Source organism: Biomphalaria glabrata, chromosome 8, assembly GCF_947242115.1.
Source record: "Biomphalaria glabrata chromosome 8, xgBioGlab47.1, whole genome shotgun sequence".
NCBI classification, from domain to species: Eukaryota; Metazoa; Mollusca; class Gastropoda; family Planorbidae; genus Biomphalaria; species Biomphalaria glabrata.
In genome coordinates, this window is record NC_074718.1 from 16,292,079 (window position 1) to 16,319,994 (window position 27,916).

The following is a 27,916-nucleotide window of genomic DNA, read 5'->3' on the forward strand; positions in this document are numbered from 1 at the left end:
AATAATGATATTCTTTTTAGTACCTCTGTCTTTTCGTTGCATGTAATCAATTTTAGTCTAGCCAAATCAGTGAGTAACCCGACTCTCTAGGCCACGCTTCCTTTAGGGTGATTATTTGATCTAACACCAGTATTAAATTAGTTTTTACATTTTTAAATAAAATATTTTTACACACTATTTTGGTGATCTAAATGTTATGCAACTCAAGAAAAAAATAAATGATTTGTCTAAGACTGCTCTAAGACTTATGAGAATTCAAAAAAGTAAAAACAATATTAAAAACATACTTTTATGAGTCCACTAAGAAAGAAAATACAATAAATTCATGCATTGAGCAATGAGTTCAGAATTAACATTTTTGAATAGCAATCAAGTTAATAATTTCTTTTTACAAGCGTATATTAACTCATTCTGTCTGTCTGGTAAAAGATTAAACAACTTATTTTCCCACACCCATACTCGGATCAAGTTGAAACTTTGCAATACATGAATACATTGGTCAATTGATTACTGGTAATTATTTTGTTTCATACCAACAAGGGAAATTAATCCTTCATTGTTAACATGGGTAAATATGTAGAGTTTTGTCCCCTTACTTAACTGTAAACATTATTTCTCCCACAACCATTCTCTGAACAAGCTGAAACTTTAAACAATTATTTATTGTACCTAACAAAATATGAATCAATTAATAAAATAACTAATTAGTCAATTAATTACTTTGTTTGATATAAGAAGGGAAATAACTTTCACATTATTGAGCTATATAGTTGTAAGTGTGGAGTTCTTTCTCATAGATAAACTTTATTTTGGTTGTTTAGTGCACTGAAGTAAAAATGTCTTTTGAAAAACATTTTTAATGCATTTTATTCATTTTTTTTAGCTGTAATTATATTATCAATTCATAGCTGCTTAGCTGTCTGTCATCATTGATTTTTTGAACCACATACTATTGTGAAGAACAGTCAAAATTAAATGTTCTCTTTGAGAGTCAGCTACTGTCACTTTTGGGTGAAGTTATTCGAAAGTTGTCAACCTTCAATTGATTCTTATCTCTAGTGTTAAGAGTTTGAGAATTATAATCTTGAAATATAAATTTTAAATGGCACAATTTTCTGTACTTGAATGTATACTTATCTTTTCATTCTTCTGTCTTAAAGCTTGTTTTTAAATTTAATGTTTCTCTCATAGTTATAAAAATTATAATGATCTATCTCTGATAAATTCTACTTGATTTTAGTGTTCCCAGCTAGGGTGAGGGGATGGGGGGGGGGGGGGAGAATTTGAAGATCCCTCCGGGTCCCCACTTGAGGAGGGCCCCCAAATGAGTGTCAGAAATTTGTTTGTAAATACATAAATTAATATATTTGATTGACAAATAGTGTCAACGGGAGTCTTTTTTTCGATATTTATGGATTAAATTTATAACAAACACTGAACCTAGATCTAGGTTTATCAGTAAGTTGACTTTGTTGACATTTTAAAAATATTTTTTTTGTCTGTAGTGAAGTTTTTTTTAAAGTTAGTTTAAAATTTTAAAACGCAAAGAATCAGGTATAACAGATCCAATAGTTATTCTTAATAATGCTAGAATTGTCCATTATTCGGGTTTGGCTTCTATAATTTCAGAATTAAACTTCACACTCAAATTATTACACCTCTATTCATCTTTCCTCAATCCAATGGACACATACTTTTCTAAATTAAAAAAAACAACTGTTCTTATAGAGTGATAAAAGAGTGAATTGAAAGGATGGGAAAATGAATAAAAAAACCTAATGTATGTCTCTTCGTCAGAGGAAATTTCACAATCATGGCATATTTTTTATTTGTGAAATTAAAAGAATGTTATTCTATTAAATGGGAACTTCCCCCATGCCAAGTTGACCAGAGTGGGACTACAAAACAGCGGCTGAAGAAATTAGTACCCTTTCATGCTTTCTGCAAAATGATGAGAAACTGACAGAAATCCAATCCATCGAAAAAGCAAAAGAAGGTAGTGAATGCTATGGATTCCCTGTAATCAAAACAACCAGAAGAAAGAAAAGACTTGATGGGGAGTTGAGTTCTAATTTAGGACTGTCAATAGAACTGCAATTCAAACGTGTTGCGACAGAAGTGCTGGACAGACTTCTTATGGAGATGAAGGGCAGATTGCAAAGGCTGGAAAGAAATTGGACACCTTTAGGTTTCTTCTTGAACCTGTTGGATGATGACAAACTGTGTTACTTTTTCCTGTTTGAATGATGAAATAAAGGCAAATTGCTTGTTCAATGATGTCTTTGATACACGAGCACATTTCTTAAACAAACCAGTGCCACAATCACAAATAGACATATTGAGGAAGCAGGCTTCATATGGTAATGATGTGTGCTCAAACCTTGCAACCTCCTCTGAATACTGCTAACTCGGGCCACTTCCATTGCGTCATGTGAGAGATTATTCTCAAAGCTCAAGTTCATCAAAAATCTCAGGAGCACAGTGACGCAAGAAAGGCTTGGCATGGCTTTAATGTCAGTGAAATCACAAATACTAGAAAGTATCGATGTAGATGATGTTATAGATGTCTTTGCTGCACAGAATGCACGACGTGAAGCGATATCAATTGAGATTTGTCACTTGTGCATTATTTAGCCAATAAACAGCAGTATTATTTATTAAAAGAGTCTTAATGATTTTTTTTTTGTTAATTTTACTGATATACAGTACCAATTTGATTTTGGGCTTATATATTTTTGTGTACATTTTTTGATGTCATGATTTCCAATATCAAAATGCATGGGGCCCCAAAAGATGTCCATCCCCCGGGCCCCCAAATCCCTAGCTACGCCCCTGAGTGTTTCTGAACACAAGTTGCAGGTCTAGTAAAAGGCTAAATAAGATGAAATAGCATTTTAAATTTGTTAAAATTTAATTTAATAAATGATATAGATTCTTTTTCTTGTTTTTTTTTCTGCTACATATACCCACTAGTTCCTTTTTCCAGTTTGAAAAATCCTTTACATACTCTAAGCAAAGAGGGGTAGCTAGTTTAAACAAATATATACTTTTAAAACCTTTAGAATGTAAAAAAGCTTCAAAAACACTCATTTTAATAGTTATTAACCCAATAGAACTGTGCGTCTTTTATGGTCAAGTCCTACAGCAGAATAATGTGTTGGGATGCTGGCAACAGTTTTTTAAACTTTCCTATAAAGGATTTATGTTTAAACTGCTTAAAATACATAAAATTAAGAGCATTGGCAAGCTTTGTTTTTCTTTTGTTTAACCAAACTTTTTAAAAAAGAGTTTTGCAGGGCTAAATATAGTTCTGTAACAGAATGAAATTTTCTATATAATTAATTACATAAATATGAACATTGTATTTAAATTAAAAAAAAAAAAGTAAAGTTCCCCTTTCAGATCTAGAGATCTATAGGGTAGACGATGTAGAGGTCATCTGTTTTTATGGCTCTTGATTAAAGAGGGTGTCAAGTGGCCAGCACAACGACCATCTGCCTTTACTTTTCTAAACTAATGTCAGGTACCCATTAGAGCTAAGTGGACTCAAAGGCGCCCTGAAAGTGGGGGGGTGACACTTAAACTTCCCTTAATCTAAATCAGTTTTTCTCAACATGTGGGGCACACTTTGCTGCCAGAAGTGGAAGGTTTTTTTGTTTCTTTTTTAGGAAAAGTAGGTTGTATTTACAATGCAGTTAGGACCTATAAATTCATTTTTGAATATTTATCAAGTAACAGGAGAATGTGTTTAACCAGGTAAGAATGCAAGAAAACACTTTCCGTTTACAGTTGTTGAAGAGAAAGGGCACTGAGAGATAAGAAACACTGCTCTAACACTGTGTAAGTTATGTAATATTAGTCCAATAGCTTCTATATCTGGTTAGGACCTAAGCAAAGAGTGATAACCCTGAATTTAAAAAAATCTTTAAAAAAAATTTTGAAAAAATAAAATCAAATTTAGGATCTAATACTAATAAATAAACAAGTAACCTAAAAAAATAAAATGATAAACGTCTAGTTTCAAAAAAATATATACTTTTAATACCTTTAGAATATTGTTATAAACTTGGTGGTGGCACAGAGAGGGTGTGTGTGTAGTCAGCCGACGCAAATCGCCCTAGGCCAGCGCTAGAGGAGCGGTCAACCGTGCCGAGTTACGACGGTCAGCCGAGACAAGTGTCAACACGGCGGTTCGGGAAGGATCGACAGCGATCCGGGAAGGTTCGACGTCGTGAACAGAGCTCAGGAGCATCACGAGAGTTGTAGTCATCTGACCACCTAGAAACGTCGAGCGGCGTTCTGTCCGGTTCGAGAAGGCCAGTAGGGACCCTATATAAGAGCGGAGGCGACACAGTCAAGACGGTTGAGAAAAGGGGCTCAATACAGCAAGGTTCATAACAGAAGGTTCAGAAAGCGGGTTCACGACAGGAGTTCAGAACACGGTCGACTACAGCACAGTTCAACGGTGTGGTTCTGTACGGAGCATTACGACGGTTCAGTGCGGAGTACTGTCAAGTACAGTTGAGACGAACGGCGTCTTGATCTTGGTCTGTGATCGAGTCCGACACAACGAGCCCAAGTGTGTGAAGTAAGTCCCGAACTGTTGAACCCAGTGCAAGCCCGGAACGAGACGGAGAGGCCAGTGCAAGACTCGATACGGCGGGACGGTGTTATCGGAGAGATATTTGTTATCGCAGAGCTATTTGTACTGTTCTACATGCTGCCAATTGTACAGTATTGGCTGTTATTTATGGACATTAAACCTTTACGTTATTTTGGAGCCCTGACTTGTCAAGTTCTTTAAGTTGGTGGTGTATGGTGCAGTTTGCAGAGAGCCTGGATAGTGAGATTCGTAACAATATAAAAAAGATTAAAAAAATACACATTTTCCCTAGTGCTATTAGAGAATGGAATATGTTGCCTGAATCAGCCAGGAAAGCCAACAACTTAGCAGAGTTCTAAGTCATTGATTAATAACATACATGACTAGATTAACACATGAAATGCGTAAATAGGACGTAGATCTAGTAGATTCTAATGTTCTTTTTTTTTTTTAAGTAAAGTCTGTAATGAAGACTAGATCTAGGCCTATATTATCATATAAGATTTATAGTCATTAAAGAAATCTTGAAATTTTAAAATCAAGTAGATGAGTCCATCAGTAGAGAGATATTTAATATTAGATTCTAGATATAGAATCTAGATCTAGAAGAGTAACAATAGTTTAATAGACAATAAATACTATAGATCTAGATTCACTATGATTTAGTTAGATTCTACTTCTTAGATTTCTATTAGAACTAGAATCTAGATAGATCAAGATGAAGATGAATGGCATTATGCCATTATGGTATAGTATAATTGCCTCCAATCGGAAAAACAGAAGTCATGTTCCTTCTTCTTCTTCTTCTTCTAGCCAGCTTTATTGCTGCTGAGCAGTGAGCTCTTTTGCAGACTGTGCCAAGGAAAAAAAGTGTTCAGTTGTTCAGCACTGCCATACAGGGTGTTGGTTATGTTGGGCTGTAGTGGAAGTAGGGTCTGCCTAAGGTGGATTTGGGAGGGGCATTCAAAGAGGATATGGTTTACGGTTTCAAGGGGTGGGCGCAGTGTCTGCAAAGGGGTAGTTGTGTGGAGTTTATTTAAGTCATGTTCCAGAAGTCACACAATAAAACCTACTCAGCCCCAAGGATCACCATAAATGGACAGCCCCTTAACGTGGTAGACCACTTCACATATCTGGGTAGTATAGTATCAAATGACGCTTCACTTTCAAGGGAACTTGATAACCGTCTGGCCAGGGTCAGTAGTGCTTTTGGACGCCTACAAAATCAATGTCTACCAGGCAGTGGTTATCTCAGCCTTTCTATATGGAGCTGAGACATGGATACTATACAGAAAGCATATAAGACTACTTGAGCGCTTTCACCAAAGATGCTTGCACTCCATCATGGACATACAGTGGCAAGACCGCACTACAAACAGTGATATCCTTGCGAACGCAGGTATGGACAGTATAGAGGGGCTTCTTATGGTCCGACAGTTACGCTAGGCAGGGCATGTATCCCATATGAGAGATAAACATATGACAAGGGCAGTCTTTTTTGGTGAGCTAAAAGGTGGTCAATGTAACAGATGTGCTCCACTTGCCTTGACTGACATAGAAGAGAGCACCTGGCTGCATGCGGCTTCAGAACGAGACAGCTGGAGGTCACTCACAAACCGTGGGATAAACATTTGAGACCAAAAGAAAATCCACTAACAAGGACAGACGCAGATGGCGAAAAGAAAATCTAGATCAACCACATGCGGACAATGGTTATTGCTTGCCCTGGGTGTGGCAAAATATATAGGTCACTGCGCAGCCACAGAAAATACTGCATTCCTCACTAATCTTCGGACTCGAAGACAAACCTTATTAATATTATTATAGTATTTATTATAATAGATCATAATTTAGATCTAAATCTATCACACTATTAGTGACTTATTAGTCTATTAGAAAAATCTACTCTAGATTCTATTATTATATAATTATAATAATAATAATTAGACTACATCTATGATCTAGATCAAGTTGAGTAAGTTTAAGTAGTAGTAGTAGATCTAGACTGTCTAGAGTCAATAACAATCTAGACCTAGTGACCTAGAATCTTAAGTCGAGTTAAGTCTTAAATTTTGATCTAGACTACTCTAGATACTAAGATAGTGATAGTAAATCTCAATTTACTCTAGACTATTAAGATTAATTTAGATATTAGTTAAGATATCTAGAATAATCTAGATCAAGAATTCTAGATCTAGACTAGAATTAACTAGATAGTAGATCTAGACTAAGTTACTACATCTACTCATGATCTAGACTCTAGACCTAGTACTAGTAGTAGATCTAGTATTAATTTAATTAAGAGTCTTAGACTTAGTAAATTAAAAAATTCTAGATCTAGGGCCCCTAGTCTAGTACTAGTAGGGGTAGAGACTAGTCTAACTAGTCACTAGACTTAGGCTAGAATCTACTCATTAGACTAATTAGAGTCCTTAGGCTTAGCCTTAGGACCGTAGCGCCGTAGGTGTATGAGTATGCAGATATGTACATGATTATTATTAATATTATCATTTAATTAAAGACGTGAAAAAAGTGTAAAGATTGAATGGTACAAAATTTCTCTAGACAAATCTTTATTACCTCACAAAGTGTAGAGGTTTAAATCTATGTAGAAAACTAGAAATCTGGAGCTATTAGACTAGTATTTAATATTTACAAAAACAAAAACGCAAAAAAAAGTAGAGTTGTTATTTATTTATGTCTTATTTACCGGAAATGCAAAACTCACAGCAATCGGGAAATTAAGAAAAAAATAATCACAGACCTATGTATTTTTTATATGAAAATAATGTATTCTCACGAATAGTTTGAATGCGAATTTAGCTCATGTATAATTACTATTAGTAAGGTCTATGTTGTGATAATATTTATGCCAAACCATAAATGCAGTAATACCCAAACTATTTTGTTTTGTTTGTAAAACGTTTCGGATGTTTCATCCTAGCCCAAACCTCCAGCAGGACGACGGGGGGTGGCATCGGGCAGAGTTCGAACCCGGGACCATCGAATGATAATCCGCAAACCACACGACCAGGCATCCATCCGCGGGAAGTATATGATTTTTTGCTTATATCACGTGTCTGAAGTTTTTATGACCCCCCCCCCCCCCCCCGCCTGCTAATGATTCTGAAAATGTGAGTTATTTCCTTTGGTTTGTTGTGCGTACAGAGCTGCATGGCCAAAAGATGGGGGAGAAAAAAAAAGACATGTAAACTTTTAGAGCTAAGCAAACAATATTTATTTGATGAAACAAATCAGTAAATCAAAAGCTCAGAAGCTACTTAAGTACACGAATCAATTTGTCAGATGAATAGACATTTAACAACAGTTCAAGTGACTTTATCTTCATATTATACACTGGACATCTATTTCTCTCTTGTATCTTCTAGTTAGTTGTGCACATCTATTTCTCTCTTGTATCTTCTAGTTAGTTGTGCACATCTATTTCTCTCTTGTATCTTCTGGTTAGTTGTGCACATCTATTTCTCTCTTGTAACTTCTGGTTAGTTGTGCACATCTATTTCTCTCTTGTATATTCTAGTTAGTTGTGCACATCTATTTCTTTCTTGTATCTTCTAGTTAGTTGTGCACATCTATTTCTCTCTTGTATATTCTAGTTAGTTGTGCACATCTAATTCTCTCTTGTATCTTCTAGTTTTCTATTGCATCTTCCAGTGTGTTGTGCTTTGGTCAGAGAAAATGATCTTCCAATAAGAATGAAAAAAACCCCCACCTTAACCCTTAAAGTGCTGAGCTGTTTTAGAATGAGTGCATACAAAATGGAATTACTATTCTGATGTTTTATTTTAGAGGCTAAACTGCCACACGCGTTTTAAGGGTTAAGGAGCAATGAGCAGCTTTGAATATAGAAACATTTGATAGGAAGGATAGAAAAACACCAGAGATTGAAGTGTTGGACATATTTGAACACATAATGCCAGTCAAAAAAAAAAAGAGGTCTTTCTTTGGTAGGATGTATAATGGCCCTAGTTGTCATTGTCTATTTAAGAAGCTAGACTCAAGTCATGAAAAGCCTTTTTCTGAATATCTATTTTCTTATCATAATTTGCAAATGATCTCTAAAAAAATTTCCCTTTGGCACATCAGTGCAAAGCGATGTTCAGCCGCCCTGGGCACTAGCTGTCTATTTTAGGATTAGCTAACGTAAAAACATTCCCCCTAACTGCATCTTTCTCTCTGGGTTTTCCAAGGGTTCCCAAGGGGCGCCAATTGCAAGATGTCCGCCTCTAAAATCCATGATAAAAAAAAATGTATTTGGCAAAAGTTTGTCCCCAAATGAGATAATGTAAATTTCAACTTCAGCATCCTCGTTTATGACAGCATTTATTTTCAACCTTTAGTTGAATTGCTTTAGAAGTTTCATAGGTGCTTCTCAGGTGTTGTGTTGTAAGCTTTAGCCCCACTTTGACTATTTCTCTTGACAGAACATCACATTTAGTCACAAATCAGTGATCTGTAGGTAGTCCCAACAATGCAGCAGAATCACAGAATGGAACACAATCATTAACATAGAGACTTTCGACTTTTTAGTTTTAGAGAAAGTAAGTTCAGTTGATTGCGTAGTTTGCAGACGTTGCCCGTTCTCTCTTGTTATAGTGCCTATATATGTATCTATATTTCTATTCATTCAAATATTCTTATTATAAAGTAAACCAGACATGTCTCGATACAAAATAAAAAAAAATTAAAAAATCAATAGGTTATAAATATTGATTTTATAAATGTACATTAAATATCACATTCATTTAACTTTCAGTTGACATCAACATTTGACTTCATAGAAATCATGAAGTACTTATGACATATCAAGAGTGACTATTTACAGTGCAAATAGTGATAAATAAAAGTAACACCTGATTAGCAATCATGTGTGTGTGTTGGGGGGGGAGGTGCCATCCTTCCAAAGTCAGGATGAATTATGCTTATAAATATTGATTCTTTAATGGTTTATCTGCACTGGTTCATTTGAGCCAACCCAGATTTATAATTCAAACTGTGGAAATGTGGAGTTATAAAACCTTGACATTCTAATATGAATGTCTCAAGGTTATAAGTTATACAAAGGTTGGAATTTTGTCCTTTCATCTTCAATTATTAAAAGAAAAAAATAATAATGATAACCATATCAAGCTTTACATCACCTGAACCAGAAATAACATTGCTTTACATGTTTGTATGTCTCTAGTAAAGAATGTAAATGCACACAAGAGTAAAAAATATTTCAATTCTATCATTGCTGCCTGAATATAATATAGTTTAATATGTTGTCTGGAACTTTGCTTTTAAATATTTGTACTTAAAAAAAAAAAAAGGGTTAAATGACTGTTCCACTTTTATACAAAACTATTCCCCTCAAAATCTAAATAATCTGTAGTTGTTAAGTAGTCAGTTTGTTTAACTGAGGCAGGTTACATTACAAAATCAAGGAAACTTATGTTCAGTCCATGGCCTACAATTCTTATTAACTTCTACTGTCTCCTCCAAGAAACAAAAATAAACAAATATTTCAATAGTATGTACAGTTACGAAAAATTTATATGTAAAATCTTTATAAAAGACTTTTGCATTTGATTCTTTGCATAGTCTAGCCCTCTAAAACATGCGTAGTACATACATAATCCATTCTCACATAAGTATAAAATATTACAAATTAATATGTGTAGGGTAAGAAAGCATCTCAAAATAAATATTTTTTGTGTACAAAATGCATTATAAATTTTGTTCCAGAATGATTTGATGATGAACAAATGAAGGTTCAGTCACTGAGAGCATGATTTTGTTCACAACAAATTATCTGCAATGTCAGATCTAGTTGAAGAGAATAGACTCTGGGTCCTGGTTCCTCAGCTGAGCAATGTGTCGAAGGACATCTTTCTTGGTGATGATACCAAGCAGGCAGCTGTTAATGAGAAAGTACAATGCAGCATACATAATGAATCTTGGACACATGAAAGATAAGAAATAACAAAATGTATTTAGTCTTAAGATGATTACAATAATAGTTTCTTAAATTTTTTAGTCACTATCACAAGAATTACAGGCAATTGTGATGTATTTTGAAAATGCTTCTTTAACAAAAAGGGGGTAAGAAACATTTCTTGATTTAAATGGGTTGACATCCCAAAAAATGGAAAAACCTTGTCTCTAATACATTTCAAGTCCAAGTTGATATGGTCTAGAATTGACTTACCCCTTATGAGTGACCAGTGTCTGTCGAATGCCAAGCTTTCTAAACATTTCCACCACTATCTCCATCGGTGTCTGGTCAGTGATGGTCACTGGGGCCTGCAAGTCATGGTAAAAATTTTAATATATAGCCTACTTTCAATACGTTTAGAACAAAAAAAAAAAAATTAAAAAAAAAGATTCAATCACACTCAATTTCTATGGCTGGCCTTAAACTCTAAGGTATCGGCACTTAAGGTAAAAAAATTGTAAGAATATATTTGTTTTTACTGAAAAAGATAAGCTTTATAATGTGTTGACCCTAAATATAAAACTGAAATTAAGCGTGGGAAAAAGAATTTTGGTGGGCTCTTGGTGAGCCATGTGATCCTGGATGACAACTCGACTGACTTGAAAGGTTGTTTTCTGGGGATCAGGATGATTAAGTCAGATGTTGGCTGCTAGATCTAGGCACTGTGGCCGATTTCAAGGTCTGTGTTTGAGTCCTTGTCAGAGCTTATGTGTGTTTAATCATATTTTCTTAAGCCTTATGACTCAATAACTATTGTACCCTATGGTTGCTATTATATGTTAATATAATATTTATTTATAGTTTTTGTACCAAAGTTGAGAACTAAATTGTACAATCCATGAAAATGAAAGCAGTAAAAACTGATAAAATTAAGAATATGCTCAAATGAACTGATGATGGCATCATTGGTCTGTTCATATCTACAAGTGAAAGGTGAAGCAGTACTTACCAAGTCAAGAATTTTCCTCAATTTAAGAGGTGCTGGTCCATTTGGGTCACAAGAGACTTGTTCAGTCAAATATATAATAGAGTTACTGACTACACCATCTGAAGTTTTGCAAGCATTAGCTGCAATATGAAAAGATAAAAGAATTAGAACAACAAACATTTTTGTTTATTATCCCCCAAACAAATGACATACATGACCAAATAAAAAGGTTGTTAGCTAAAAGAAATTATAAAAAAGTATGATAAATTTATTTCGGAAGCTATCAAAATAGCTAGCTGGTCATTTCAGTCAAACACTTACCAATTGCTAGATTGAGATCCCTTCTAAGCACAAATCCTACCAAATATTGAGACTCCCTGGAGACCACCACAGGAAATCCATTATGCTCTGTATTCCTCAGTAAATTTTCTGGCCAGAAGAAAACATTTTAAAATTGATAACACTGTACGACAATGCTTTTGTATGAAGTGTGAACCTTTGCATGGTAAAATTGTTTTCTAAAGTGTGAACCTTTGTATAGTAAAACTGTTTACAAAAGTGTGAACCTACACCTTTGTATAGTAAAACTGTTTTCTAAAGTGAGAACCTAAGCCTTCAAATAGTAAAACTGTATGTATCTTGTAAAATGAGAAACATTTCTATTACAACACACACACATACCAGCTTCTTCCACTGTGCAAGAGTTTTGTGTAATGACTGCCAGGGGTGGATCATTTCTCCTAAATGCACAATACAATATTTAGTTAGAAATTATTGTCTAGATTGACAGAAGAGTTTAATGTAAATAGGCTACTACATGCTCTACAAAAAAATCTTAATAACTACTGGATTAGAACATAATTTTGTGGCTATTCTTTTTTTTTTTTGTGTGTGTTAAAGTTAAGCATGGTTTTGATTTAGCACAGAAAACATTTTTTGCTCCACTCAAAAATTAGTAGTTGAAAATTTGGTCATAAACCACTAGAGGTAGTTTTGAACTGAGTACCAAATCAGGGAGTCCAGTTTTATCTAAATCCTTTCAATGTCAGCGAAATCTATTTCTTTTTAGCACATTTCTCTTAAAATTATCTTTGGAACTTTTACTATCATGGCAACTTTCACTATGTTGGGAGTTTCTAGTTGAGAAAAACTTAGGGATGTCTGTGTTATTGCATTCAAAGAACATAACCTATCACCTAATCTATTTCTGTTCAATAAGGTCAGCCATTGAGATGAGGTCATAAATGACTCCCTGAAATTTCTTCAGGCACTTACATGTGATATGTGAAATAATAATTTTAATATGATAAACTAAAATGTGATCCACTATTAAATACCAGAAGTAAACCAATATAACAATGTACCACTACAGTAAACATAAATACACACAGAAAAACTGCACAGCATAGAAAGAAGACAACAGTACAACACACTGCATGGTGACAGCACACATTTTTGTGAACAAAGAACATTTCTATGCTTGTTAATTAATGTTCTAAATCAGTGATGCCCAACCTTATACGGCCTGTGGGCCATTTTAATTTCTAACACTCGTGTCGCGGGCCACATTAACAAAAAGATACCAAAAAAATGAAATAGAGAATAAACCATTTTAAATGGTTATATTACAATTTTGTGGCTCCAATAGGCCTATTTACGTCATAATTCAATTATGTAACAAGGGTTTCAGATGTCTTATAGCTGAAAAAGTTTTCTACTAAAATAAGTGCTTGTGAACAATGTGATTTTATAGTGATCATACCATCAATGTTTTTCGCAAATGTGCAAGACTTAAATAGACAACCTGGCTAAGAAATGTACTGTCACTATTGTTCAAAACTTATCAAGCTGGAAATCTGAATTTGTAAGTCAATCAGTTCCAGCGGCATTAGTAATTTTTTCGAAATCTTGTGGTCTGTCATTTAGTTTTGAATGGAGATTTTCACCAACATTGTCTATTTGATTTGATTTGATTTGATTTTTGATTTGAGGCACATCGGCACAATTTAGGCCATGTCGTGCCTGCAGTCCCTTAAGGACTACTCTCTCTCTAAACAACAAGGGTCAGATTCATGCCTGAAACGCTGACAGCTTCATTTTTTTTTCAGGCCGATTTAATTCCATCATTGCTAGCAAGCACTTTGTTATGCTTCATTTCTCTTGTTAATGTGAGCTACTCTGTAGCCTCCATGACTGTCGACTCCTTCTCTTGACTTCTTAGTAAATATTTTCGTCAATTGCTCAACTATAGACGTAACTTTGCGATCTTTTCTTGGCGACTTAACCATTAATGCCACAATATTTTTGTAATGGTTTGTTTTAGAATGCATTTTATGGTATGTTCCTTAAAAACAGTCACAATTTACAAATCAAACATGTTGGCTTATTATGTTCCACCAACAAAACAAATATCTGTCCACTTTTCCTAGAAGTTTCAACATCCAATTTTCGTTTCTTCAGCTCTCCCATTTCATTAACGTGCAAATGTGACACGACACGGCACCTATCATGTTGATGTCAAAAGTACACGAACCAAAATGATGCAGAAAAGATGTGCAGTGTTACACACATGAGATGTCATGAACACGGCTAGCTCTTGACAGCCGCGGTATTGTCAATTCTTGTTGCCGAAAAAAACAAAACCTTGTGTCCTTATAGAAAAAAAAAGTTAACATGAATATTACAAGAAAATAGATTAGAATGAAAGCCATCAAAAAAAGCTAGAGTCCTATCATAGAAAAAAATAAAATGTTCAACCTTTTTTTTTCCCCTACATTTTGTGCCGATGTTTTGGCGGGCCGGTCCAAACCACGTCGCGGGCCGGATCTGGCCCACGGGCCGTAGTTTGGGCATCACTGTTCTAAATTATTTCACACAAAAATCAGTATGGAGCAGGCAAAGCTTATGTGGTCTATGACCTAAAGCTAACGTGGGAGTTATGCTTGGTTTTTTGTTTTTTAACTTTAGACTTCAGGGTACATCAAAGTAAAAAAGCACCCTTTGTGAAAATATCACAACAACAGGTCCTATTCACACTGAGAGAGTTAGTCTAGGCCTATAAATATTAGGTTGAGGTTAATAATTATTACTTCAAATCTAATATAGTGGTTAATAAAATATATACAAGTTTTGTGTCCTCATAATTAATACATTTGAATAAAAAAAAACAACAACAGAACACAAACCTGGCATATGGTTAGCAAGTGAAGAGCTGTTAAAGACATGTGTCAAATGTAAGCCTAGTATCTAAATGAAAATTAAAGGAAGGGGAAAGGTGGGGGGTTACAGAAGATTTAATTTCACTGTGCACAATATTAAATGGAAACATTATAATAAGATTATACTACTGAAATTACATTCATGAAAAAATATAAAAAAAACAACTACAACAAAGGACCATTACTGTGCTTGGCTTTCAAACAGAAAGTTTCAAGAACAAAATCAAGAGTGCAAACAACAGAAAGTTTAGTGTCATGTTGAAAACATGCAGGTATTAGTCTAATTATACAAATATTTCTTTTTCTTTTGATTAGCTATCAGATTTATATATTCTTTTTTTTTTTTCATAAAAATTGTAAAATTGAAAGCATAATATTATGCTAAGAATATTAGTGGCAAGATTACTGTTGTTAATGAAGCAGGACATTTTGGCACCATTGTTTTTGAAAGGGTTACATAAATACTAAATTGTTGATTTTTTTTTTTAAAGAATGATACATTTTTGTTTTAAAAGTGCATTTGTTGTTAATTAATGCTTTGTTTATTTTTGTGTGAATTAGTTGTTTTTTTTTTTATTATCTTTAGGACTACAGTTCAATGTTCTTGTTTTTGACTGGACCCAACATAAGCAATAAGTGTTTTCTATTGTATATATTTTAATGGTGATGGTTTTTTGAAGTGTATATTTCAGACGATTATTTTTAGTTCATTAAGCCGGACCATCACAATGAGAAACTTATTTTTATCCTTGCTTAAATGCGATGCAGGTTAAAAAAATTTTTTTTTTTCAGGCAATAAAAGATTGTTTGAAGCTTTTCCATTGTTTTTTTTTTTAAAAGAAAAGTTGACTACATTATTACTATGTACAAAAACATGAAAATAAATTATACGCTATTCTATAAAGAGTAATTTGAAAGGAAAGGCTTTGATGTTTTATTTTTCAAAATGATTGTTCATTCAGCAGGTGCCAAATTATCATGTACTTATTATTGAATAATTTTGAGAGCGACATAGTATTAACTTACCGGGGTCTCATGACATCAGCAGCTATAGTTGTATGTGTAAACTCTTCCTTGTGATCAAGATATGGATATCCATTGAGGGTAATATGAGCATCATAACTAAATAACTTAAGTCAAGGTTGAAAAACCCAATTAAATACATTTCTATTTCTATCTAAAATTGCAAGGTAAAAAATACATTAAGTACATTAAAAAAAAGTACATAACATTTCACTTTGCTGTCAAAAACTACTTTGACCAGGGTTAACTAATACAAGTACAAAGCATGTTTATTCACTGAAACTTAATATTGATTTAAAAAAAAAATAAGGAAGCTCTTGCACTTCTTTAACCTGTCATAATATATTTCATTTAAAGTTTTTTTTTCCAAGGATACATACTATCTCTGTTAAAGGCATCACCAACCCACTTGCTGGTCATTACAGCTACCATCATGGGTACTATGTACTCAAGACCACCAGTCAACTCAAACATAATGACCACTAGTGATACTGCAAGTCAAAATATAAAACCTTAAAAACATGTAGTTAACAGCAAAATACTATTTTAAATTGTATACTACACTTCTAGCACTAAAAACTCTGCTGCGTCTATGTAGTAAGGGACTGACTTGTCATACGTGTGACTCCACCAAGGGCAGCTGCAGCTCCTACCATGGCATAGAGACCTGGTGTGATGATGCATTTGTCTTGAGACTCACAAATCTTGGAGAAGAATACACTGTCAACATTGTTGCTGTGTGAAATGTTTCAATGGAGTTCATTATATAACACACAATACAAATTTTTTTAAAAATAAAATATAAAATATGAGATTGATGACAGATTGATGAACTACTATTAAATGTCTTTTAGATTAATGGTTTGGTTGCTTAAATAATTCAATTTCAACCCACTCAAATATTCCACCCTCCTAAATACCAACCAAAAGGGTGATTAATCCACAAGAAACATAGGTGTGTTTAATCAAAATTTTTTAAAGATAATTACACAAAATAAATTGCAAATGTTTACTGTTTAGTAGCATACCATTTATGTGCAGACCAAAAAAAAAAAAGGACAACAAAATCTTTATTTATGTTACATTTTTTTTATGTGAAAGACAGTTCTGTACAAGACACTTGTCTTTCAAACATTCAAAACAAAACAACTTCCCCCCAAAGCATTACATCTACATTAATTTCTAGATGTTGGATTTCTGCCCAGGATGTCTTTGATTTAATGGTTTTCTGGAGATAGTATTAAGAGTTAACAAATTGCCAGCTGAAACAGAAACTATACTAGACTTTATGAGACTATGAGATTTGACTGATCCTGTACATATTCACCTCCCACACTCTTGTTACAAAAGAAGATTGAGGTTATGACCTGAATGTCAGCATTTCTTATGGATTTGCTTTGCTGAAAAGTTGACATTGATAGACAAAATATGAACTGCTGTCTTGTCATGCAAGAAACATGCAAGTAGGTTTCATATTTTTCTTGCGCACATTCCTGAGTTCTTTCAGGTTTTAAAAACTTTTAAATGACAGTCCAAGTAGGTGTCTTTCATTGTTCAAAAAACTTTGTACCCTAGGTATTGAGGATATAGATTTCCAGAGAAATCTTCATTTTCCTCATTCAAGATTTCACTAAGTTCTCAAGTATGTTCTCTTTATTTCAATGTGATGGCTCACCACCCTCAATTAGATTTTGAAGAAAATGAAAGGCCACCCAAAATATTAATATGTTGCTGTAAAGACCATGTTTTGTCTTATCAGTTTCTCTGGCAACACTTCTTAACCTCAAGGTGAAGCCCAGGAGGAAATGGTTGACAGAGGAGACAATTTGGCCAATGGGGAATAAAAAAGAACTCCTATTGGGATGACTTGACTAAGGACCAAGTCAATTGCAATGGTGGGGATGGAAGAAAGCCCCAACAGACATCTCACTATCCACAAGAGGCTGTTTTTATGGCGGTCATCTGCACAGCTGATTTGATTTGCAGAGAAAAACTATGGGAAAGTTTCTCCGGTGTGTTCATCCTTTCTCTAATCCTAGCGTATTGAGATATCAGCCACTGGTAATAGTGATGTAAAAATTTACATCGGTTTGGACCTTTTCTAGACAGAAAAGCTAGAGGAGGCTTACAAAAACTAGATGGGGCTTCCAATGAGTCCTTGACATTTGAAAAAAAGAAGTCTTGTTAATTTCTGCAATAATAGGTAGAGGTCAGATTTGGCTGCTTTGGGGTGAAATTGGTTTAGATTTACAATGCAACACTCACACAACTAGCTGTTCCATTCCTATTCCTACGAGTCTCCCAATGATTGAACCAATGGCCATGCTGGGAATAAACAAACCAGCTGGAATCTGGAAAACAATATCAAGGTGAAATACATTAAAAATTATGCATAGAAAACTGTATTCTATTCATGTTCTCTTTATTTCACAACAGCCACTTCCGCTAACTAGAGTCAGTAAATTGATACATTGAATACATATCACACAATAGGAAAAAAATAAAATTATTCTGTATAAAAACAATATAATGTAACTATTCTTACTTTAGTACCAATAGTAAATATTGTAATGATCATCTTGAAGAGAAGAGCAAGGGTCAGTTTCCACACTGCACTGCCAACTCCTTCTCCAGCCAATGCTGACCACTTATAAGGCTCAGATAAATCAGAATTGCGATTATAATCACTAAAAAAGAACAAAAAAAAAAATTTTTTTTTTAAACAAATAACAAACTTTAAAAATAATCTATTACAAAATAAAAACACAAAATGTTAAGTAGCCTACCATAGTTCTGAGTTATCTTCTGGTCCACAACGACTGACCAAGAGCCTGATTAATTCACTTGAGTTCATTCTGGTGTAATGGTTCGGATAACTAAGCAGGGAGGTAATCAAGACCAAACCCAGAACCTGTAGTCAGATTAGTTAGATCATACTAGCATAACAACAGCAATATTTTATCTAGCAAGCATAATAATAAAACTAGCACAAGGTCAAAACTATATTAAACATGTATAAGACAATACTTACTTCAAACATTGGAAATTTCCCAAGACGTGAAGTTTTCCTAAACTTGCACCACTTGATGTTATATTTAATAAAAAAGACACCAAATAGTCCCTGGAGGAAAGAATTTACAGTCAACAAATTCTGTCAATGACAAAGTGGTGGATGAGCAATTCATTCATGTCTTTATATAGTCTCATGATGCCCAAGAAAGAATAGTGATGTTTAGAAAATGAGATATTGACATATACATTTTCCCTTTCAACAGTATTATCAAACTGCTTAAAAAAAAAAAAATCAAACAGTTGACAGACTTCAAAATCTTTTTCTATTTTAAATAAGTATAAAATTTTGGTTAAAACAATAAATGTGGGGATGGGTTTTTGTTAAATATGTACTAAAATAAAAAAAAAAAAGTAAAATGTACAGTTCAGAGGTCAGAATGAAAATGTCTTATAATTACCCCTAGAGCTCCAATAAGAATGAAAGGAATCAATTCCAGAAGTGTCCAAGGTTCATTATAGTCTATAGAAAACATCACCAAGTAGTCATTTCCAAATGGTTTAATTGACCTCAAGATGAAGGCAGCCACCAGTGCACAGAAAAATGATCTCCATAAAGTTTTTAATGGAAAGTAGTAACTGACCTGGAAGATACAACAACATTTGAACATGTTGTAATGGCTGACTGCCTAGGTGGAGAAAATATAGTGTGGTGATATATCTAGATATTTTTTTTTTATAGGATTTCAATTTTCATTGAACTAGTTGAAAGAAATCTCAAATTTGTTTATTTAAATATTTCTTTAACAATTTTGATTTGGTTTAGGCCCTTGAGAGAATTTTGTTTAAAAAAACAGGCTATGGTAAGAAATTATGAGACATTTTAAGCTATTTATTTCTAACAAACCTTTAAATTAATTTATCTCACAGTTTAAATATTATCTATTGATCCTTTAATATTACTTTTTTTTTCTGCTAGTATATATGTACAAATTATATAACATTAATTCAGCTGCTGAAATTCATTCTCCATGTATAACTACAACAAGGGCTAAAAATTCTGAACTGACATTAAAAATAACAGATGAAACAATAAAAGCTGCTTAGATAGAATAACTTCAAAATTTAAATATGTAGTTCAAGAAACAAAATAAATTCTTTAACAATATGACTTGCAAAAATTGAAAATATTTCTTAGACTCACTTCTTCTAAACTGAATAGTACCCCACCAATGGGAGTTCCAAAGGCCACACTCACACCAGCTGCTGCAGCTGCAGATAGTATCTGTCAATAGATGATTTGCACACACATTAACAAAGAAATTACAAATAGCTCAAAGCTATTATCAGAAATTAAATTTCAAAAATAGAAGTAAATCTATACAAAGTATAACACTTTGCTGTACTGAGTGCGGAAAGATTAATAAACAATGTATGAGGCATCTAACAATTTATTTCTTTTAAATAAATATTATATTGTCCCATGTCTTATTACTTTCACTGACTATTCTCTAGAACTGTATTGTATTCCTTATAGTAAGAACAGATAATCATGATTAACATAAACAAATTGTGGAAAATAATCATCAAGAAAAGTTAATTGATAACAAAAAAACAACAAAATTCAACCAATCCATAAAGTAATGACTTACCTCCCTTTTCTTGGCTTCATTTCTGCTATATTTAGGAAACAAGTATGAGAAGATGTTGCCACAACAACAGGCCACATGAACGAATGGAGCTTCATAACCTAAACTGAGACCTGATGCCACAGTCAACATCATACCCAAAGACTTAATGAGGAGTGTCCACTTGCCCAAGTAACCACGGATAATGAAACCACTTAAAATTGTTTTGATCTGATGATAAAATATTTTTTTTATTGAAATATTTCCACAAAGGTTTACAGTAGACCTCTTCTAGACTAACATTTATTATTATTTTGTTTGAAAAAATCAACAATAATAACTTTTAAACAGTCTTGGTCAGTTATTATGAAGAAAAAATATTCAATAATTGTTACTAAAAAAAAAAAAAAATTAAAAGTTATCAAAGTTTAACTAATATAAATATAAAAACCTAAGCACTTATATATATATATATATATATATATATATATATATATATATATATATATATATATATATATATATATATATATATATATACCCAAACACTTCCTTACCTCAGGTACACCAGAACCACAAGCATAAGGGGCAAACATTCGCACTAACAGGGCAGCAACCATAGCAAAAAATACTGCCCAAAGAATGTACATTGAGTAGGCAATGAAGTAAGAACCTGTGCCATCCCCTTCTACTCCAAACATGCGACTCCAAGAGTGCCACTGAAATAAACATGGACTCAATTGAAGAAATTAAAAACATATACATTCCTATAATATTTGAATACACACAGGACTAATAAAAATATTTGAAGACATATTACAAAAATTATAGCCTGCTCATCAATTGAATGGATTTTGAGTTTTCTTTCCGCACAACACAAAAATTTTATTTCAATTAATTTTGAACACTTGACTAACGAGACTACACTCATTTTTGTTTTCAATAATTTTCTCATGAAAATAAGTAGTAATTAGCACGTGTCATTTCATAGATATCAGCATCAAGCAGCAAGATGCAGCTTATTTATTTGTTAATCACAATTCCAATGATTATGTAGCAAGCAAAAGAATTTTATATCTACACACATCTGTGTTTGAAAAATGTACTTTATGTTTTTATTTAAACAGAACCAAAATGTTCATTGAGTAATGGGATGAAGAACTGGAAAATTCATCGACTCATCTTTTGCGTTTTTAATTCATTAAAGTTACAATAACCTTACAAAAAGATTCACAGTGTACTTTTGTGGTCATAATTTTAGGTAAACAAATCTACAAATTTAAAACAATTATAAAGTTTTTTGTTAAATAGCAGATATAAAACAAAAATAAATTTGATTTAAATCTTTAAGTTTATTTATCACATTCAGTAACGAAGCAACTACAAATCCTCTCATAGAAATCAAATGAAATGAATGCCTGGCCATCAGCTATGTTGCCGACAGATCAACCCTCTCCAAGCAGCTAATCTCTCCAATGGAACAGCAGTGCAGAAACAGTTTGGGATCAGTAGAGTTGCAGGCTCTGCCAGGGCTTAGCACTGTGTACTACAAACTGTCTAAGGGTTGCCGGCTCCTGATTTCTCCTCAAAGTTGACCCCCGAAGCCTTTTCGATGTTTGGGTATAGCAGAAGAGGTTTGAATCTAGAGTTTTCCTTTTCACTATACACTGGCTATTACCAGTATTTTCTTAACCTTGTGTTTCAAAGTAATCTCGCTGAAATTTAGAAAGTCATTCAGTCATAATTTATTTGGTGATTATTTTCTTGTCTAACTTATCTAACCTGACCACAGTCTGTTTCTTCACTCAGGGACGTTTCATTGTTGCTTGATCCACTCCAGCAGCACTGCTCCCTGTTAAACCAGAAAGCATCAAGACAAACACCTTCCTTTAAATCTGACATCCAAGATGTGCCAATGTCAACAATGCCAGCACATGTACCTTTGAAAAGAAAAAAAGAAAAACTACTTTTAATTAACAAGAAATTGAAACCTACTGAGTATAATTTTCTGTGAGCAAATTATCACATGTTTAATGCAGTAATTTCATTTATTTTTTAACGTAAACCATGGCATAAAATCAAAGAACACAGTTTTCATAAATCCTTAAAACCAAAATACACAAACTTTACAAATTCCAAATTTTCTTTATTAAAAACAACAACAAACAAACAAGAACAATGAATAGCAAAAATTACATAGATTAACTTCTAACCCATTACACTGACACTAATTTCCATCAATGAACGAGTAAATATTGAGAGCAAGCTTTGGCACATTGAACAAACTAGCATAGACCTAGAAAATAAGAAGGGAGGAAATTTCTACCAATCTATCAAAACCAGGAAAATGTATTTGATTGAAATATGCAAATCCAGAGCCCTCATAACTATGATTTCCAAATTATCCCAATATCCAGGAATAATGGCTTTCATGTTAATGAAATTTTTTACCTGCAGCTAAGCCTACTAGAAGCACACAGACCCATCCTGACCAGGCATCATGGGCTCCCTTAAGCCTCCTCCACAAGCCACCTTGGCGTTTTTTAACAACCTGCCTATGATGCATTCTGTCTCTGGCAATGTCCCTCAGCCAGTCTATTGTGTGAAAATCATCATACTTGCCAAACTCTAAAGATAGGTCTTCCAAAGTGTCCATGACATTACTGGCACCTACAACAAAGATAGATTCATAATTTAACAGAAATTATTTTCTGAGGTTGCTCTGAATGAGTCAAAATGGAGTGGACTAGAATAAAATTAGCATTTAAAACCATTAAAAGTAAAACATCTTAAATCATCATTATGACTTTCAAATGTCTACCAATCATGGAATGAATAGTTTTCATTAACTTGCTAGGAAAACAATGATTTTAAAATCTTTATTAAGAAGTTAAATATTGATCAAAAATATTTATCAACCACAAAGATGTGTATTCTTTCAGTTAAAGAAGACAGGATTTTTGTTTTTTTTAAATTTATTTTTTGAATGTCAACAGCTACAATGATAGGACAAAGTTAGCCAACAATTTTATAGGTTTACTATACTGACTTGAAAAATAATAAATAAGAAAAATAATTTTTTATATGCATGCAGTGTTCATTAAGTTATTGAAATATAATTGTGAAGATAATAGGTTTACATAAATATGTTCCCTTTCTCACAAAAATATGTCTAGGGCTTTCAATATACTAAACAAAAAGTTAATCTTATTCAATAAAAGGTTCACATTACAGACAAAATATAAACAAACTGAACTACCCATATTATAGATATTCACACACACACACAATGAATGACAATGTTCAGTATAAATATAAATGATGTTACTCAAATATCATTAAAAATATAAACAAATATCTTTTAATAGAAATAATTACAAAATAATACACAGTACTCAAATATGTAACAAGTAGGCCTAGTTTTTCTAGCATGGTTTTTATATGTAAACATTTTTTACTGATGGGTTCACTTGATTATATTGTGCAATTTAAACTGTATACACATGAATTCAGTGAGATATATAAAGCTTACCAGTATAGTCATTTGCATCCTCATAATGATGATCACTCTGTTCAAAACTATGCATGTAACCATTGAGATCATGTTGTGCACCATGAGTGCCCATTCCATCAATCATGGCATTCAGTAAGCTTTCATCATCAGTGTTGGTAACAGTTAGTGACCTGCTAATAAGTTAAAGAACAAAACAAAATGCTCAAAGAACTGCTCCATCATATTTAGATTTTGATAAAAAAAAAGCCATCAGAATTTAAATTGTGTAAACACCAACAATAGCTTTTTAAATGAAAAAAACAAACCAAAAAACTTTATAGAGCAAATTGATCCTCCTCCTCTAAATGTCTTTGTTAGTCTAAACATAAACCAACCTTTGAGCAGGATTTGAATCTGAATAGTCCATCACTAAGGCATCTGTTTCTCTGTAGTCCATCAAATCTCTTGAAGCTAGAAACAAAGTAAGGGAGTAAAACTAATTTTAAATTCATTGTTGAATAATTGAATTGCTTTTGAGCCGATTAAACATAGATTCCACAAATACAAAACAAATATTTGAGAAAGATCATAACTTCAAAAGGATTTGATAAAAATGCTTCAAAGTACGAAACAAAGAAAAATACAATAAGAGAGCTGGTAACAATAAGATTGTTAAACAAATAGTTTTGATTAGCAGTATTGTGATTTTCCTGACATGATATAAATATATATATATATACATATAATTGAATACATTCATGCTTTTAACACAAGTGTGCTATGGTCTTTTAGAATGTCTTTTGTGAAGCAGTGGGACATTAAGAGAAGTTTTCTGTGCTGCCTTTAAGTGCTCTGTAAAGACAACGCAGCTAAACTGGGGTTTTCACCCGAGCCCTCTTGATAGGTAGCCAAAACAGTTTTACCTTTCTGAGACACATTCTATGTGAAGTATATTTAAATGAATGTATAGAATCTAATCCATTTGAAATAAAATAGGATATTTCTTAATTCATATATAAAAGAGAAAAATATATGAGGGAACTGACAAATTTGTTATATGTTGTCAAGTCAGAGGAAGATAAGCAAGAAGGACAATTGAAAGTCTGTGTCATGTCTTTTACTAGCTAACTAAATTTCAGTTTCTGATTTCGCCCAAGACCCCACTATTCAGCCCATCAAATTATCGTACTTAAAAGTTTAGTAATTAAGTTGTCTACAAGTTTGATGATAAAGTTAAAGTGCAGTTTACTTACTGCGTGGATATAAAGACCCAGCCATGATCCACATACTTTGTCAATTTCTGACACAAAGGAAACAGCTGTAAACTGGGTGAGTTTAAGTTCTCTTTTTGTCATCTTCAGCTTTTGTCAATGACAGACTCCATTTTATTTTCTATCTCAAGGTACACACCAAGATATTTGCATTTTAGTCTTCCCCATGTTTTGGAATTTATAGAAAGTAAGAGCAACTCTCTATTTGATCTGAAACACTTTTTCGCTTTTCTCCTTTATGCTCATAGAAAAAGATTGTCTTTGGCATGCAGTTGTTTCCTTTAGGGGATAGGCACCCCACCCTGTTTTGTTGCTGAGCTGTGAGCATTGTCATTAATGGCAGACTCTGCAGAACATGATCCATAATATATCAAATTTTGGTGCTGCCTATTGTTGCTCAAAAGCAAAACCTCTTGATAGTTAGCAAAACGAGCAGTAATATAGATCTATCAAGTTCAAGAACATTTTATTTTATAAATTAAAAAAAAATTCCCATTGCTCAATTTCTACAGACTGATATAGAAGGCATTTTTTTTTTCATTACGCGTTATGCAATAGTATTTGCTTAATTAATGTGGAGTGGTCAGACGAGGCATGGCTAGTCAAGCATGTTCTTTACACTAAAATAGTTACACACCCTCCCAGCCCATAAGTAAATAGACAGTGTTTCCGACTGATTTTAACAACCTGGCCAGATATATATAGACGTAGGCCTATATAGTGAACTGAGTGTGCAGTCCATAAAGACAAGACCACCCTGTTTTTTTCCCTTGCGCGTTTAAGGGTCATGCAATAGTGTTAGTTGTATTTCTAGTGGTCAGACAAAAAAAAAATAGCACATGGGCATGGTTAGTCAAGCATGTATTTTACACTATAAAATAGTTATACAGGTAAAATGTTTTTTAAAACTCCAACAATTTAGTTTCTTTTGTATTGGTTACTAGATCTAAGCTAATTTCTAAACTCTAATTGTATGTTATTTAATGAGATTTTAAACTTTACCGGTATAAGTAATTAAAATTTTCTGTTATTATATAATAAATTGATATAATTTAAAAAAAAGAGTAGCCTAGCCTACCATTCTTTTCTAAAGGTTTTCATTGAAGGCAAAAATACAATCACCCATAGCGCATATTTATTTAGACATCTTTTTTATTTTATTGTGCATTAACGTTTATGTAAGAAACATATCCTTATTACTGATTTTATTATGGATTAATATTTCTAGTTCAACCCTGCCCCCCCTCCCTCCCCAAAAAAAAGTTATGAAAAGTTTGTTGTAGTTTAATTTTAATTAATTTCCTTTAGTTTAGTTTAACCTTTTTTTTTTTTTGAAATTCTTGGTAAGCTTTTAGTTTTAGTTAAATTTAGTTTAACTACTTTATTTTAGTTGAAAACTAGTTTTAGTTTACTTTTAAAAGTTACTTGCTAGTAGCCTATATTTTAAAAAAACTAGCCTGCTGCCTAGTATTAGATCTAGTCACCTAGTGATCTAAGACTATAAGACTCTATATACTGTTATAGTCTATATTCTATATAATATAGAATATATATCTGTAAAAAAAATATATAATATTTATATTAACTTTATAGAGGAGGATGTAAAAGACAATATAAGTACACCAGGTAGATCTAGTCATTGATATATATAGGTATGGATGACTGGTAAACAGTGGTAAACTAGATGTAATATATTAATGACTGTAGTGCTCAAAGAATTGTATTTATAAAAATGTAGACTTTTTATAGTATCTTTTTCAGGTTTTGATAATAATTAGATTTAAAGATCCCAGACTAAAACGTCGACATAATATGCCAATTTGGCAATATAAGCTCATGGAAAAAAAAAGGGAATGATTTGCCTAATAGGCTATTACAACTAAAGACAATTTAGAAGCAGGAGGTCCTAATTTAAAATTACGTTAATTTTTTTTTCAACTATGGGTCTTTTATAAGTATAACAAATAAACTGCAGGTATAATTTATCCATTATAAGTTAGTTTTTTCAAGTCATTGAGTTATACACTCATAACATTCTTTTACTTCAGTGGAAAGTAAGTAAATAGAAGACTAAAACTACAGTCCGAATCTTTTCCGGATCTATATAATAAGTGGAAGTATAACCTAAAATAATTCTACTCACAAATATCCAATAGAGTTCATAAACAGAGTTAAAGAGTAATTTTATTTTATTTATTGGGGGAGGTGAAGGAACCATGAGTGAAACACTCATTAAAACATCAGTGGGCTGAAAACGTCAACAGAATTTAACATACCGTACTGGTTAGAACTGGTTAGTCTACTAGACTAAAATATAAGCATTTTTTATTTTATACATTTCTGAGTTTTTCTACAAATTCAGTGGCCAAATTTAGTTATCTACTTTCAAATAGTAAAAAGACTAGATTTTAATTGAGCCTGAGTTTACTCAAATAGCTCTAAAATTACAAGACATTGCTGGTATTACATAGTTGTTTAGAAAAGCAAAGATATTAACTCAAAATATTTATATTTAGATACATCTCTTTCGTAATTGCATTTGTAGTCATGGTAACAACAGCCATTTTCGATTTCTGATTAACAGGACAGTCAAAACTTGGAGTCTCCTTTCCTAAGTTGAGATTTTAGACATCACGCTTAAATTGAGATGACAGTGATTTATAGTCTAGTTCGATCCTTATTTCTGACCTACTTTAACCAAAGTCACGTGATTGTTGGACAACAAACAGGAGAATGGCCTTAAAT

The 27,916-nt window shown here is 32.9% G+C and overlaps 2 protein-coding genes across 18 annotated transcripts in view; both read right to left on the reverse strand.

Moving 5' to 3' along the window:
• LOC106060049 (H(+)/Cl(-) exchange transporter 4-like) overlaps window positions 1–7,330 on the reverse strand; it is an 83,932-nt gene extending 76,602 nt beyond the window's left edge. For 4 of the 6 annotated variants that reach the window (XM_056038836.1, XM_056038838.1, XM_056038835.1 and 1 more), the window contains exon 1: window positions 7,184–7,330. The gene's annotated coding sequence lies outside the window, so the exon portion shown is untranslated. The remainder of the gene's footprint in view (window positions 1–7,183) is intronic. The other 2 variants (XM_056038840.1, XM_056038839.1) reach the window with 1 other exon arrangement.
• Window positions 7,331–8,144: 814 nt separating this feature from the next.
• LOC106060048 (H(+)/Cl(-) exchange transporter 4-like) lies at window positions 8,145–27,458 on the reverse strand. 12 transcript variants are annotated; one of them, XM_056038858.1, is made up of 22 exons: window positions 27,315–27,438; window positions 25,154–25,517; window positions 24,296–24,371; window positions 23,940–24,094; window positions 22,859–23,077; window positions 22,190–22,347; window positions 20,965–21,126; window positions 20,432–20,638; window positions 19,984–20,064; window positions 19,241–19,423; window positions 18,802–18,891; window positions 18,557–18,681; window positions 18,316–18,457; window positions 18,036–18,121; window positions 16,381–16,505; window positions 16,147–16,261; window positions 15,774–15,869; window positions 12,211–12,269; window positions 11,851–11,958; window positions 11,551–11,669; window positions 10,815–10,909; window positions 8,145–10,523 (listed from the first exon to the last, which is right to left on the reverse strand). In XM_056038858.1, exons 2-22 carry the CDS (start codon window positions 25,185–25,187, stop codon window positions 10,433–10,435), a joined length of 2,526 nt encoding a protein of 841 aa, XP_055894833.1. In that variant the 5' UTR covers window positions 25,188–25,517; window positions 27,315–27,438; the 3' UTR covers window positions 8,145–10,432. The 12 variants fall into 12 exon arrangements, 10 of the variants coding, with proteins under 10 accessions (XP_055894833.1, XP_055894831.1, XP_055894828.1 ...); XM_056038856.1 differs by lacking the exon at window positions 27,315–27,438 and adding an exon at window positions 26,912–27,009; XM_056038853.1 differs by lacking the exon at window positions 27,315–27,438 and adding an exon at window positions 26,912–26,999 and having other exon boundaries at window positions 25,154–25,617.
• Between the last annotated feature and the right edge of the window lie 458 nt (window positions 27,459–27,916).